Source organism: Triturus cristatus, chromosome 8 (assembly GCF_964204655.1).
Source record: "Triturus cristatus chromosome 8, aTriCri1.1, whole genome shotgun sequence".
In the NCBI taxonomy this organism is placed as follows: domain Eukaryota; kingdom Metazoa; phylum Chordata; class Amphibia; order Caudata; family Salamandridae; genus Triturus; species Triturus cristatus.
In genome coordinates this window covers 1,054,934,392-1,054,950,436 of record NC_140591.1, presented here as the reverse complement: position 1 = coordinate 1,054,950,436, position 16,045 = coordinate 1,054,934,392, and the positions used below count along the sequence as shown (strand labels likewise).

At 40.4% G+C, this 16,045-nt stretch overlaps 1 protein-coding gene across 1 annotated transcript in view; it reads right to left on the bottom strand.

The window, feature by feature from the left end:
* IL1RL1 (interleukin 1 receptor like 1) overlaps window positions 1–16,045 on the bottom strand; it is a 506,285-nt gene that overhangs the window by 194,743 nt on the left and 295,497 nt on the right. The window contains exons 5-7 of the mRNA XM_085620499.1: window positions 10,942–11,007; window positions 3,376–3,508; window positions 3,146–3,285 (exon numbers count right to left, since the gene is read on the bottom strand). Of these exons, the coding sequence (XP_085476625.1) occupies window positions 3,146–3,285; window positions 3,376–3,508; window positions 10,942–11,007 (339 nt within the window). The remainder of the gene's footprint in view (window positions 1–3,145; window positions 3,286–3,375; window positions 3,509–10,941; window positions 11,008–16,045) is intronic.

The window sequence follows — 16,045 nt, the reverse complement described above, 5'->3', positions numbered from 1 at the left end:
GCTGCCAATCCAGACTTGATTATTTCTCAACAGTGATACAGGTATAGTTATGGAAGGTCTTATTCAATAAGGCAAAAGGGCTAAATGATTTAAATGCTTCATACTAGCATCCCCTAAATCTAAATGTCAAAGGTTTTAATAATGGTGAGGCTAACACAGCCTTCCATTCTTCTAAGTTGAGAGTACCACTATGCCCGGTGATTGTAGCACTTGCAAGGAAATTCCTAATGGCATTTTTGGTCACAAACTGGGCAAAAAATGCCTCCATTTACACCTGCCAGGAGTCCTAATAGGTATAAATGAGTTTAATACTGGGTATTGATCTACCACGATGCAAACAAATGCACAGTAGCAACTCCCTTGCAAGGACTGGGAAGTTGGCAGAACTATGCATGATTAACCTTTTAAATTTATGACCATCCAAAAAACTGTATGTTATTTGGCAATTACAAACTACAACATGGCCCTTAACCTGCAGTAAATAGTCTAAGATTTGTTAACGACCAACACAGGACTGGAGTAACTACCCTTTTAGATTGGGAAGAGGAATGGGTCACCTCCAGAAATTAAAGTAGATGTGGGGTGAGCAATTTCTTCACTGAGAGAAAAAGAAAGAAAACAAAAACTGCCCATTTGGCACATCAGGCACCATTTCAAGTCTATGATATGTAAAAGTATGTTTTGGCAAAATGAGAGAGTGGGGAATACATCACTATAAACAAATGGCTTTTTTTGTATGATCACCTTAACTTTTTGGATGAATGCTGTTTTTTCAAATCTGAGAGCACACTGAGGCCTGCTAACCAGATGTCAATGCCAGTGCTTTGACCCTTAAAGGTCTATGAGTAATTGGCTTATATCCAATTGGTGTAATGTAATTTACTTCAAAACTACTCAATGGATTTATGCCAAATTTCAAAATGCATGCTTTCTGGACCAAGATCTAGCTTTCTGCCAAATTTTGTGTAATTCTGTTCAGCAGTTTTTGAGGTATCACTGTTCAATTTTCCTATGGAGTGAATAGGGAAAACATGTTTGGACCCTCCCTTTTTCTCAGCCCTATTTGATGGATCACTCCAAAATGTTCCATGAATGAGTTGTGGTGAATGAGACATTTTTGGGAAAGTTTGATGAAGAGTTGTTAAATAGGACCAACGTTGGACTTGATTTGGGGAAGCGGCCCTAGGCATGTGAGATTAGCAGAACTACAGTTGCCATCTGATAGTAGCGGTATAGGAGTACCAGATTTCAAGTTGTATTGCCTGGGAGGTTAATTGCAATGGCTCTCGTACCGGTTAGCTGGCCATAACCTACATGAGATAGCCTACACACCTCGTATGCTCGCCCAGGCACACTATACAAACTGCAATGTTCCCGGGAACGGACCCGAATTAAAGCTTCATTGCTACTGAAATTCACCCTTACTTACTGGAAACTGGCCCTGCAACATACTGCACAGACTGTTCCTTACATCCCAAAATGCCACTCTTGGGGCTCCTTACCCCACCGGGCACACTGACACACCACCGACTGCACTCATGGGAGCAGGCAGGAGTGTCAATGGTGGGGGCGCTGTTTGGAGATGGCATGTTGTTGAACAGGGTCTATTGGACTCGATGTTCCTTACACATACCAATATCACATGGTACATATAGCTACACTGGGATTAGGACGGCACTGAACCCACAACACACAAATCTGTACATTCCTTATATTTAATGGGCAATGGCAGACATTTAATACGGTGGCTATATCTAGGCCTACAAACACATTTATCAGTAACTTTGGCACAGCTGTGGGAACATTGGGGGCTCGATTTGGGCAGGAGATTGCAGGACAGGGAATGAAATACTCTTTTGAATTCCCTAAGAAAGTCTCACATAACTCCAGGTTTAAATTCATGCAATTTATGGCGCTGCACAGGGACTACCTCACACCCCACAGACTGCATGCCATTTTTCCAAGAATCTCTGCTGCATGCCCCAGATGCCAGGATCAAGATGCAGACTTGTTACACATGTTATGTGCCTGTCCTACTCTATCATCCTATTGGGCACAAATCAATACATTAGAGGAAATAAGGGAGGTACTAAATGGCGAATAGCCGAAATTTGTTTGATAGGGCTATACCCCGCCCAAAAAACTATAGGGTGCAGACGAAATTCGCAGACCTGGCACTTCTCCTGTCGAAGCGTCTCATAACCAAAAGTTGGAGGTGGTCATTACCTCCTGGCATTTTAACTTGGAGGGAAGCAATAAAGGATGGCGGAATGTGGTGCACTCTGCAGGGAGAAATACAGGGGATCCTTTAAAACTCTAGACCCACCGAGTACCTCAACACTGCATACAATGACCCCATCCTGGTTGGAATTGTGCAGACATCTGTGGGGTACTGTCTGATGACTTAAGACCCGCAAATAAGAAATGGATGTATGCCCTGGATATTTTCACATACCTTACTGTGTTAATATCAAGGCCTATTTTTGACTCTATTGGGAATACAGCAATACAGCAAATCCCACTCGAGTCCCAACACCGAATGTTGGTAGATGACAGTAGGGGGGAGGTGGGAGGGAGTTAGAAGTTTACAATATTTACGGCTAGTAATGTAACGTATACAATTCACTGCAAGGCATGAATACAGAACTTTGTATTGACAAAATGTTTGTTATTGACAACTTGACATTATGCGAGACATGTGTAAACAGTTAAATATTTGGTCATATTTGAAGCGCATTGCTGAGATATCATCAAGTATTGAATGAACTATGAAAACCCAATAACGTTTGTGGGAATAAAAAAAACAGGACCAAAGTTATAGCCCCAAAAAATATTTGAAAGAGTAATTTATTTTTGTTATTAATTCTTTTAAATTCAATACATTATTCTTATTTTTTTATCTCTAAAAGTTATAACTATATAATGTTTTAATGTAAATTAATGGAATTGAATAAGTAATAATTCCAATGAGGGGTTAGTTTAATTCCCTGCCTCCATAGTTTTCTATGGAGGCAGAAATGGAAATCACCACCTGAAGGCTAGTGAACTGAATTTTGTAGTAAATAAGTAGTATTATTGAAGTACTGCATTACAAATGGAGCATTACAACATGCTGAACTGAAAACAATGTGGGAGCTATATTTACCTTTTATACTTAAAGTAACACTAGATTTGGTCGATCCTTTGGAGTTCATTGCCGAGCAGGTAAAATTTGAAATTAAATCTTCTTTCCGTATTTCCGTAATAGTTAAAATCGCAGTTGTGTAGCTCTCATTATTGAGAGACCTGTGTACAAATAAACTAGACCTGTTAACTGCTATTGAAATCATCGAAGGGTTATATGATGACAGAGGCAATCACAGTTGAGAACTGTACCTTTCAGTGTGGACAAAAAATCGTGCTGAATTTAGCTGCTCCACTTTGGTTCCATTCACCTCCCACCAGACAAAGTCTGCAATTTGCTTGAAATACCCATGAAATGCTGTACATGTGATTTTTATAGTAGAACCTAAAAGAGAATAGAAGTTAAAGTTTAAAATATTGTTATTTACAAAAGGAAACCAATGGACTATGTAAATATTTGGATAGTGTCTCCCTGCTTCTTAAAGTTTGGGTGGCGGCTGTATAACAATACATCAGGGTTGCTTAAATTGAACAATTAAAATATTACAGTTTCTACATCACCTACTACTTCATTGTCAATTCCACATCTACTGATACTATACTTAAATTGTAATGTGATATTTTGTCATGCAATAACATGCGATATAGTGAAGGAATATCAAGGAAGGCTGTGCCTTCTAGTCCGAGGCTAAGGGAGGCTGCTCACAGCATCGTCAGCTGTGCACTGTAATTACATGATGCCTCAACAGTAAGGATTATCAACCATGTACATCAGTTATGATTAGGTTTGGCAGCAGATGCTATTCCTGACTTATCCTTTGATACTTATGGAGCTGCCTATGCAACTGCGGATCTAATTGATCATCAAGCCAGTGGCTGGATAAAGAGTAAAATGGACTTGGATGGCCTGATTACAATTACCCTATATCGGTTTTTGGCAAAATTTGATACCCCGGGGTCAGAATTTTACAGGTGCGATTAAGAGGACTGTTTAATAGTTGTTCTCCGGTAATGCAGAATTCCTTGTGGAAGTTAGTGCTTACCACACTTTATCCTGATAAATTCCATCAGGTTTGACCAGCAACAATTTAACATGGTGCAGTCTTCATCTCAGCTGTTAATTACAGGGTGCAATAAAGTGTGTCAAATGAGAAACAGGAGTTTCCAAAGTGGTCTGAATTTTCATATAAGGTTGTACCCCTCCACAGCCATTCCCAGTCTTAGGTGGTATTCTGTGAGTAGGGAGTAACAGGGAAGCATCCTTTCCCTTCAGCTGGGGGGGGTTTCTGACCCCCCATCTGAAGTACAGGGGTTACACAGTGGGCATGTACAGCCGCTGCCTGCAGCCCCAGCAGCTCCTTGCACAAGCATGACACCTATCTCTTATTTCTGTCATTAGAGAAGTTTTCTCATTATTTTCCTATATCGATAGGAATCTCAATGGCAGATTTGTGCATTGGCACAAACATTTACACTTATGTCGCAGAAGGGTAAATGACAAATTATGTGTGATTTTAACTCAATGGCTAGGCTCACGTGCAATTTGCAGTTTTAGCTGTAACATATTTTGCTGCAATGCAATCCTAAATCAGGGTGTTAATAGAACAAGAGAATAGCAATACACTTAAACATACTGGTAGCATGTATCTTGATGGCAAGACGTTGACCCCTCCCAGAGAGACTGTGCATACAGTTGACATTACTCTAGCATCTTTGTCATTCCACATCAAAGAAGATCAGGACTATGTAGCGCTGCTGACCAATGACAACTCCTTTATAATGAAGCTGCCTATTGCTCCTCTCTGCTGTGTGGCCACTAATCAGTAGCCTCTAATAGAAGATCTATCAGCCAAATTTGACATGGCTCCCATAACATCTTGGGAGACCGACTAAAATCATGGCATTTCCCACATGGTCCTTGCTTGGCTGAAATCATTTCTATCCGAAAGGAAAACAAATAGTCACCCTCAGGCACTCTCAATCAGCGGAGAAACCCTTGCTCTCTGGAGTCCCACAGGGCTCGGTCTTGAGTCCAACATTGTTTAACATATACATGCCCCCCCCTGATTAATCTGATATCATCATTTAATATTGAAACCATCTCCTACGCATATGATATTCACTTCAAATCACATCAAATGATAATCTTTATTCGATCTCTTTTTAAAACAGATCATAAAAGCATTATTTCATCAGGTACACCATACATAATCTTATAAAAACATATACAAAACAGTTAAAACATTTAAAATCTTTGTGAAGTTATTATGAGTTTCAACCAATGGAGGTTGCACAGAAGGGGTAATATTTAAAACCATATTAAAAAACAGATACAGTCTTTATAAAATGTTTTGACTTCTTAAGTTCACATTACTAATGAGAATCCCGTTATTGCAACGATTCAAATCAGCATGCCCCGGTTCGTCCTCCTTCTCACACATGCCCAATGAAAACATGCTACAGAGAAGCAGACAAAAAGGATCAGGGAGTGCCTTTAAAAAGTACAGTGCCACCCTGCATTGCCGAAAATGATGACGCTTTAGTATCGGAAGGATAAAAGCTTCCCTCTCAGTTTGATAAAACGTACAAAATAAACTACATTGAAGTCTGTTTGGGGTGAGTGGTTGTTCCAGGAGCAGGGTTCAAATCCGAATGTTTAAACTTCCTCACTGGTAAGGCCAACATCAGTGGGATGTAATTCAGATGAAAGCGCAATAGTATAAATCTATGATGTGCATAGCTAATACATGAGAGGTATGAAAATCCTTCCCCTAATCTGGATGGAATAAGGTCATATGCACATAACGCCTTTTGTTGTTGATTCTTTTCCCTCCAAAGGACGTTGGCCCGCTGAAGAAACAGGTCAGTGATTTGCTGTTTAGAGACCTTCCTGCACAGAAATGGGTCCCTGAATACCTTTCCCTGCCCAAGTGCGGTCAACTCAGCCTCCACATATCTAAGCCACCCAATCCTATTGTAGTGGTCCAGCTTCAGACAACTGCCAATTATACGTTGAGTTAAATTGACAGTGGACCTGCGCCAAATCGAAAGCCACAACTAGATTGGAGCCAATCTGATGGAATCCAACAAGTAGGGTAACCCCAATTCAAGATGTAAAATATAGTTCGAGTGTGAATGGGGTAATGACACCCGATTTTTAAAAAAGGTATCTTCCATACTCTGTAGATGGTCTGAGGATGCCATCCTCCAAACTCCCGCTCCGTATGTTACCATTGCCTTAGTTTTAGCACGATGGATGTTTTTAATCATGTCCAGAGGACTGGGTCCCAGCTTCCTTGTAAAGCCCTTGATAGCTTGTTGACTCCTCTACATACCTTGAGCTCTTGCTGCCACCAGATTTTTCCAGTAGTAGTTGTTATGGAATAAGACCCCCAGGTATGGGAAGGAGTCCACCACTTTGATTTTCTTTGAGGCTTACTGGAAATGGGGGCAATGTGCTCCTCTTTTGGCTACCGCTATGATAACACATGATTTTGTTTCATTTACCATTAGGCCATGGATGCAGCATATGAAGTTATAAAAGATTGTAAGGCAACCCCTGTTCTGGCAATTAAAACCGTATTGTCAGCGTACATCAGTATCAGAAGGGGGATGTTATCTAAATGTAGGCACGTCCAGAGGTGAGCCAGTCAGGGCAGCCTCCACCCCCTTTGCATAGATGGAAAAAAGAAACGGGGCACAGACGCATTCCTGCCTGACTCCCCTCTCGATCTTAAATGAACGTGTACATTCCCCATTTGCGCCATTCCGAACACAGGCGGTGGCATTGGCATACAGCTGGCGAATAAAGCAGGTTATCAAGGGATCAACCCCCATCCCCTCCAGCAAAGGCCAAAACTTCTGGTGGGACACACAGTCGAAGGCCACGAGAGGTCCATAAAGGCCATGTAGATCCTCCCCCCTTTCACTTTGGTGTATTTGTCAATGCAGCGTGATAAATTAAGGCATTGATCCACCATCCCCTTTCCCTTCTGGAACCCATATGGGCCTGCATCAATATACTGGTCTCTTCAGCCCCATACTCCAATCTAGATAATAAGAGCCGGCCCATCAGCTTTGCAGTGGTATCCAGAAGGGAAATAGGGCGATAGTTCTTAGGAATGCTCCTATCCCCTTTCTTATAGATAGGGACAATTACGCTCTGATACCAGGATGGGGCGGATCCTCTATCGCTATACTATTTAGAACATTCGTTAGTAGGGGGACCCACATATCATAGCTATGCTGGAAAAGATCAATCGAGGATCCCATCAGGGCCCAGGGCCTTCCCGGCTGCACAAGTCTCCAGTCCTCTCTCAATTCTGATGGCGAAAATATCAGGATACCATGTGGCAATCGGGGATGGTCCGTAGATGGTGGGACCAGGGGGGTGTTGGAACCAAAAATACTTTCAAAGTGGCTAACCCATGTGTCCTCATCAACGTGTGAGTCCAAACAGGGGTCCTTGACATCTTTGAAATAACGGTCATTTATAACCCTCCAGGATTCCATGCTGCTGCCCGAGGCAGCAACTTGCTCAAAGTCGTTCCAGGTCTTCTCCCTAATGTCCTTCTCTCTTCGTTTCCTTGCCTGCTTATATTTGCTTCATAGAGATTTTATCACTGCTGGATCTCTGTGGGGAGCTTTTATGGCTGTAATGAGGTCCTTCCTTGCTGTGGAACATTCTGGTTTGATTAAAATTGACAGGCTTGGGGTGAGTAAGTTTTAATTAATTAAGTACAAATTTCAAAATGTAGTCTGGGTAAATATGTGTAAAGGTGAACATCCCCTCAATCAGGCACTTTATAATATCTTCCTTTGCATTGGCTATTATTTCATTGCCCAAGTTCAGCTTCGCCTTTGCCCATTTTAACTGTTAGCCGTTTTTCCTAGTTAGCGATATATTGTCTACTATCTGTTGATGTTTTTTCGTCTTACAGGGAAGGTTTAGAGACATAAATAAGATGGCATGATCGCTGTAGCATGTAAACAGGTTATGTAAATGGGCCACTTTTCCGCTTAACAAAGAGGAGACTAAAATGAAGTCAATTGTTGACTCCTGACTGCCCCGCCTGAATGTTTTCCCTGTCTGGCCTGCAATTAAATTATTAATTATTCCCAGTTTGCTCACAAATAGGAGAATATTTAGGATATCACCATACTCATTATGTGAGAAGTGTGTTAGAGGTTTACCCTGAGGGTCTGCTAGGCCACACACCGTAGACTCTTTCTATTTGCAAAGGTGTTTGTTAAAGTCCCCGATACAGATAATAGGGGGTGGACACTTATTTTTGATTTTCTTAATTTTACCTAGCTCCCTGTTTAGGTCTTCTACCACTTTCTTCATATTTCTCCAGAATTCATTTAATCCTGGTACTAGACAAAGACTCCACCCATGCAGAAGAAAATTTCAAACTCTGCCTCACTGCCGTCTTTCGTTGGATGCAATTCAGCCATATGAAATGCAACACCGAAAACACTGAGTTCATGCTGCTTGGTAAATCTAACACCTTTTTGCCCCACAGATGGGGACCTAATGACATTCCCCCTCCACTAAATACAGTGGAAGTGCTGAGGAATCTTGTAGTAAAATTCGATACCTCACTATCCTTACATCAACAAACTCTCTCGCTGGCCGGCACATGCTTCCATCTGATAAAATCTCTAAAAAAGTTTTTGGATCTACTACCTAGCGTGGCGAGAAAGGTAGTTGAAGTGGCACTGATCACATCTAGACTAGACTACTGTAACAGCTTATATGCAGAGTCCAAAAAGTCTGTCCTGAAGAAACTACAGATAGCTCAACATGCAGCAGCTCGACTTGTCTTAAAATTACCTCAAAGCTCCTCAGCAGCATTAAAATATTTACACTGGCTACCCATACATAAAGGAATCCTCTTTAAGATTCGAGTTGTCATCTACAGAGCATTTAGGTAATCAGGACCTAAGTACCTTAGGGCCAGAGTCATGTATGTGGAGCAGCACCTCCTACGATTCTCATCTGCAAACCTCCTCACACCACCTAGCTTTAATCTCATTTCCAAAGGGGGCAAATCAGTGGCAGTCCTAGGGACCAAAGCTTGGAATTACTTACCTATCCATCTCTGGTTCTCTCAGACAGGATTCATCTTCAGGAAAACTTGGATCTTCGGAGCTTCAGACACTCTAGTCCTTTCACTCATCTGACCTTGCAGAATCTCCTCCGCTCTGCTCCTCTCTCTGTTTTCTGCTATAGCGCCATGATGCTCCCTGGAGTGACAGTTGTGCTCTATAAATCTATCTATCATATCATATCAAGTGCTTGAATCTATCTTGGGGTAGCAGGAAGCGCAGACAGGAACAGGATGAGGTTGGGTGGATTAAAGGTTTCAGCAGCTAGCAATAAGTTTGGTGGTTTCAAATTCTTTCTAGATTATGAGAGTGTTCTTCACATAGGGAAATTATACCTGCTCTTGACTTCTTTAAGGACAACGATTAGAAGCATTTGGCACAACCATAACTTAGCATTAGTATTTATTGAATCAATTTCTGTCTTCTGCTGGAAGCCCATGATGGCAACACCCATAGTTGATGGGAAGAAGAAGCAGGTGCGCTAATTTCACATTCAGGAAATACCTCTCAGAAAAAGAAAATAGTTAATGTGATGAAGGCGGCTAATCCTTTCTTTTAGAGTCCAAAAATATGATTTTCATACCAGCCATGATTGTGTTCTTTTTCATGCAGTGAATACCTTCCACTTTATAAAAGTATTAGGTGAAAGGTTAAACAGGAAAGTGGGAGACATATATTGAAAATGATCTAGAGCAAATTTGTGGCAATACAGGGCCTCATTAGGAATGCTTCTTCAATTCCATTGGGGTTGGAAACTCATATTACCAACATGAGTGGATTTACACAGTCCAAAACTTGAATGCAAATGTTGGGCTTGATTCACTGCACTTTTGAGTAAGTTTACACTTTTGACTACTTTTCAGTATTCACAAATTGCAATTTTGTAGTAACTTACACTTTTGTGGTAAGTCCAACACTACGCATGGCCAACAACTGGTAAAGCAACACCCTCCCATGGAACATAATAAGGTAGAGACCTAAAACCCCAAAGGAAATGTAAATACATATGCGTTAATGTTGAAATATATATATGTAGTACCTATTTATTATTTAGTTTAAATGTGTAAGTTACTAAAAAGTGTAAGTTACTCCAAAAGTGCAGTTTGTGAATACTGAAAACTAGAAGACATACTCAAAATTGTAAACTTACACAAAAGTATAAACTACCTTTGAGAATCCTACCCCTTTTGTTTTTCTGCCATAGATTTCACCTGTTTCAAGCAGGCAAAAAGAGAAAAAAAGATTATTTGCCCTGAGAATCAGATGTAGAAGTACCAGTTACCCTGGATATTCTTCATTTCTTAGAGAAACCTAGGTGTTCCACTCGTACTCCTGTGTTAACCTTGGAAGTTACAGATGCCACTGATATCGGTAACTCCAGGAGGCGTGGACTTAACATGGGATTTAACAGAGCATCCATAATTAGACTATGGACAGTATGTACAGGACACCAAAGAGAAAACCAAAAATGCTAGCTACTTTCATCCCCTATCACAACATGCCTGTAACAAGTAGGTGTTTAAAATCTAAATTAAATAGCAGTGTTCATTTAAATGCATACAAAGACCAAATAAAGTATATTTTAATTTCAACTATGATAAAAAATCAATACAAAAGAAGATTACCCATTATGGAATACATGCTTTGCTGAAGGCTTAGTATAAAATCAAATATGTTTTATATGATTCTGTGAATATATGTACTCACCAAGCTCCACTTCAATAGTACGATTTCTAGGGGTTGCAAAGGCTGGAAACGTTGTTGCAGAAGGTGCTGAGAAATAAAGAATGAAAAAAGGAAAATATGACAAGAAAGTGTAAATGTTTTGGATCAAACTCTAAAGGGCTAAAAAGTAAATTAGAGTGTGAAGATGGTTTCTTTGGTACGTTAAAAACGAGCCTTAAAAATAACGCTAATGCTACTATAGAACTACAACGGGAAAGGGACAGAATGTTTGAGGTCTCTGGGGTGGATGACATGCCCCCTTCTTGTACTGAATGAGGTAATCACCGGCATGTTGGGTATCAGGGAGTGTTCATCTTATCTGGGTGAATCTATTATACACTGTATGGTCTACATATTGTATATGCCGGAACAACTTGATCTGATGGAATGGAGGGGTTTCTACTGTGTCTTCCTGGTGTCAAATGTATTGGAAAAAGATATACCTATGCTGTGGACTGCTATACTGTCATTTTGCTGCCTTATGATTCTCTCTTTCTGTCATAATAAAAAAACGTTTCTATAAACAAAATAATAACGTTAATGTGTAAAAAATATGTGCGACTCACAGGAGCTTATGACATAGGTCCACTCAATTAATTTCAAAATGAAGTCTGAAGATGGAATGCCCCAAACACATTTGAATCAAATTAAGGGAGAGAATGATGAAAATTACTCTAATCAAACAGTACAGCAATTCATGCTTCTCTAAGTTCATCTTTTCAAGACTAATCCAAAACTATCCTGCCAAGAAGAATTGTCTTAAACACACAATAAAAGGGCCGCTCAGGGGAAAATTGATATATGAATGGAAATTATTAGTTGGATTTTGTTTCTTCCTAATTGAACGTTGTTTTATAATACATCAATAAAGAAAGGATCTGACAATGTGGGATTTTCAATGAAAGATTGCAGCTGCGAGAGGAGCACGTTGGTGGCAGTGGCCTTGTTTATCGCTAGAAAACCACTGTTCCAAAAGGTAATATGATGTGCTTAAAAGATTGGCCCAAGGTAACTCAATAGAACTTAAAGAGGAAAGATGATCCCTCAGAACAATGAAACACATATTGGGTCAGAATTAGAGGCATACAAAGTTGTTATTATGCAAGAAAAATCTCAAATCGATCCCATTTATTAGCATACTCTTTGCTAATAGAGTTTGCTATTTTCCCCACGTGCTTGTTCTCACATAGTTTTTTTTCATGAAAACTATCAATATTATCCCCTGTGTGCAAGAAGGAGCTGAAAGCAAATGCTCTCTTTCCTTGCTCGTATCCTTTAAAGCCATTTAACTTACAATATCTGGATGGATGTTGGCAATATTTTTTCTCTTAAGCAACTAAAAAGAAATGCAAACGTTTGGAATTCACTGTGAAATCCATAGGCAGAATATCTCATGAACTTAGAAGTAATCATAGCTTTCACGTGAATTTTGGGAAATTTGCAAAAGAGAAGCTTTGTAACTTCACAGATGACCAATAGACAAAAACACGCCCGCTACAGAATAAAACATATCATCGAGGTCAAATGAGCATATGTCAAATTGGAAATTAGTCAACTGTAAACATCATTAAAATACTGATTAATAACAGTGAAACACTTTACTAATCTACAATGATTATTATCAACAGTTCCAATGAAAGTTGTAAGAAACTTTCCCACAATTTGACGAAAAGGTGACAAAGATGGCCCTCTTTCTCCGTGTGTGAGAAAATGCCCCTTTTGGCCTGGCCATCAAATTTTTTTGCTGAAAGGTATTGCTGGTTTTGAGACTGGGCATGGCCGTCCAGTGTATCCGATCTGACCCCTAAAACATGTCAAAATTGACTAGTGAAATTCTTTATTGTTTAAGTTAATTAAAACCATAACAATTTCGATAAAATTCAACAATCCATAGAGGAAAATATAATATACATTTTAAAATCATTAATTGCCATTAATAGGGTTTATAGCTTTTGATAAAATCATATCAGGAAGGTATTGTCAGTAATCTTATATACATGTTAGATTTGCTGATGATCCGCCAGAAAAACCAATTACCAGTAAATAAAACGGTATTAAACAATGCATCAAGAATATTCCTCTCTTTGATAAAATACCATTTAAATTCAATTCAAGTTAATTTCTCATATAAAAGTAAACATTTTACCAATATATGGTTAAGTTGCGGGTCATTTGGATCAAGACACCTTATTATGGCAGATCTACAAGTGCGTATGCCCCTGGTAACAGTAAAAGACAATTTAATTTTAAAACGGGACATATACAGATCAGATGAACAAAGTCCTGCTTTGGAGCACCACATAAAGTGCATAACGTCGGGCCACGAAATTTCCAGACTGGCTGATCAGCATTAGTCGGTAGTGCTCCAAGACGTATTGCTAGCAGTTTCCTTTTTAAATGTATAAAGTATGTTATGTTCAAGTAAGCCGCTGGTCGTAAGATCGTATAAGATTGTAGTACCATCCAGGCATGAGAGTGCTTGCTGAATTTTATTTTGTCCTCCGTTAAAGAGTGTCTTTTTGCTGTTTTATTTATTATTTGTCGGAAGGTTGTAAATGGTAGGTTCAGATTCCATAAATCCGACACTTTCGTTAACTTTATTGATAGCTGCAAATACTTATGGTAAGCAGATTGTGGATCGTTCTTCTATGCTTCCCAGATGGCACTGTTTAACGGGTTCTGGCAGTTTAATCGGATTTCGTACCATAGTTTTATTGTCACATACATTCTTGCTAGACGTTGCTGCAGTACACCAAATTCTAGGCGAATCTGCGCTGGGGAGGAGTTTCTCGGTAACCCAAAAACTGTTTGTGTGTCTTAATTTGGATTCTTACAAGGACTGCTGTTTTCTTGCCAGATTGAACTTCAGTAGCATAAGCTAGCATCCACAAGAGCTTCATTATATCAACAGCCAATAGTGGCTTAAAGTCTTCGCTATTACACAGAATGAATGTATCAGTCCATTTCTTTTCTAGATTAAACCATCATTATGTGTTCTAAAGTTAAATCAGCTGTTGGCGTTTCAACCAAGATATTTATCATTTGTGACTCTCTCCAAATTCACACTGCCTAGTTTAAATTTTTGTCGTCCCTGCAAGCGGTGGCGTATTGTCATGACCTTTGTTTTTGCTACATTTATTTCTAATGAGTTGCCCCTCGCAAAATCACTCAATATGTTAATCCCTCTTTGAAGCCCTACTTTTGTTTAGCTCAACAAAACTATATCGTCTGCAGAGGATAAGTGTGTTAGTTGTAAGGGGCCTAGGTGTGGCGGATGTAAATTCGCCTGGTCCAACTTAGGGGAAAGATCAGCCATAAACAAGTTAAACAGATGAGGTGCTAGAACGCAACCTTTTTTCAGGCCATGTTCTGTTTGTATTTTCCTCGTAAGTCTAGAACCATCTGCCACTTTGACCTGTATCTAGGTATTTGTGTATAGCTGCATTATGGCTTGGAGGATATGTGCTGGAAGCCCCCATTGCCTTAATTTGTTCCATAGTATACCTCCACGGTCAAATGCCGCTTTGAAATCTACAAAGCATACATATAGGCTTTTCCTCTGTTGTATGATCTTGTCTACCATTAAGCCTAATGCGAGGATATTCGTAATTGTGCCCGAACCCCTACCAGACTCATTGATGGGAATTATGTTATTAATTTCCGACCAATGTACCAAGTCTCTAAGAACCGGGGAGGCATAATATTTCGCTTCTGAGTCCATTAGCGAGATCAGTCTGTAATTTGCTGGTTCCTCCAAATTGCCACCTTTATACACAGGATTGATTATGGTTCCTCTTCAGCTTTCAGGTAAAATACCAGAGCTGCACACATTTTGTTGTACAAATGTGACAAAGGAGTGGCCCAAAAATCCTTGTCCAATTTAAAAATTGCCTGTGGGATCTCATTTGGTCCTGGAGCAACATCCATTCTACATGATCTTATTATTTTGTAAACATCATCTTGTGTACATTGTATTAGTAGCTCTTCAGTTGTTCTGTTTGCTATTGCTTTTACATCCTGTCATTTTACCAATGTCTTACCCGTGTTATAAAGTAGATTGTTCTGTCCGGTGTGACTATATGAAATCGGATAGATAGTGTCCCTTATTATTAGTGCTGAATTTCATTGTCATCCTTCATTGGCATTGGTCAGGAGTGACCTGCTGCTTGACCCAGAGAATTTTGAATAAGTATCTATGAGGGGCAGAGCCCTCCAGATCTGCTGCTTGAAACTTACTGAAGCAAGAAGTGCCCTGCTGAGAAGACTTTGCTGTGCAAATAATTCTAAGGCCTGACCTCTGAAGACTGCACCATCTGAAACTGCCACCCTGTGGATTACCTTGCTGGACAATAAGTAAAGAGTCGACTCCCTGAAAGCTACATGTGAAAAGAGCTCAACTAGAACATTACCAACGAATTCCGCAACCTGGAGAACCACCAGTGGATTTTTAAGGCTTTTGTACCAGTGGATTGTGGGAACTGAAGTACTCAACTTTTAAGGACTCTCTTGGATCTCCCAGACCCTTGGAGTGAGTTTGAGACACTTTGGTACCCTTTGAGGAACTTCAGGAAGAAGTTCAAGAAGTTTGGAGAACTTTGGAGAAACTTTGAAAACAGCTCCATAGAGGGACCGACTCAACCTGGCCAGCCAGGTCGCCTGCCTTCAACCGCGAGCCGGACAAGCCGTCCAGGTTCGTCCCGCTAAATGCTCCATTGCATCAACTTCCAGAGATTGACCGGGACTAGAGAAAATCTGAGGCCGGCGAATCCTCACCGGATCCGGCTAAATGAGGAGCATCGAGAGACCCCGCGACAAAGTTCCAGAAAAGTTTCTAAGTCCGCTCGTAGAAAAGGTGACCGGGAGCAACCACGAGAGCCAAGCCGCCTGCCTTCCATCGCGTGTCGGCCTGAATTCCTGGGATGTCCAGCTGATGCAAACTTTAAATATTTTCTAAGTCCGCTCCAGGGAAGTTGACCAGGACCTCATCACAAGTCAAGCCGGCGAACCCTCACCGGATCCGGACTGGCCGGGAGCTTCGAGAGGCCTTGCGAGAAAAAGCTCGGGAAAAGTTTCTAAGTGTGAACGT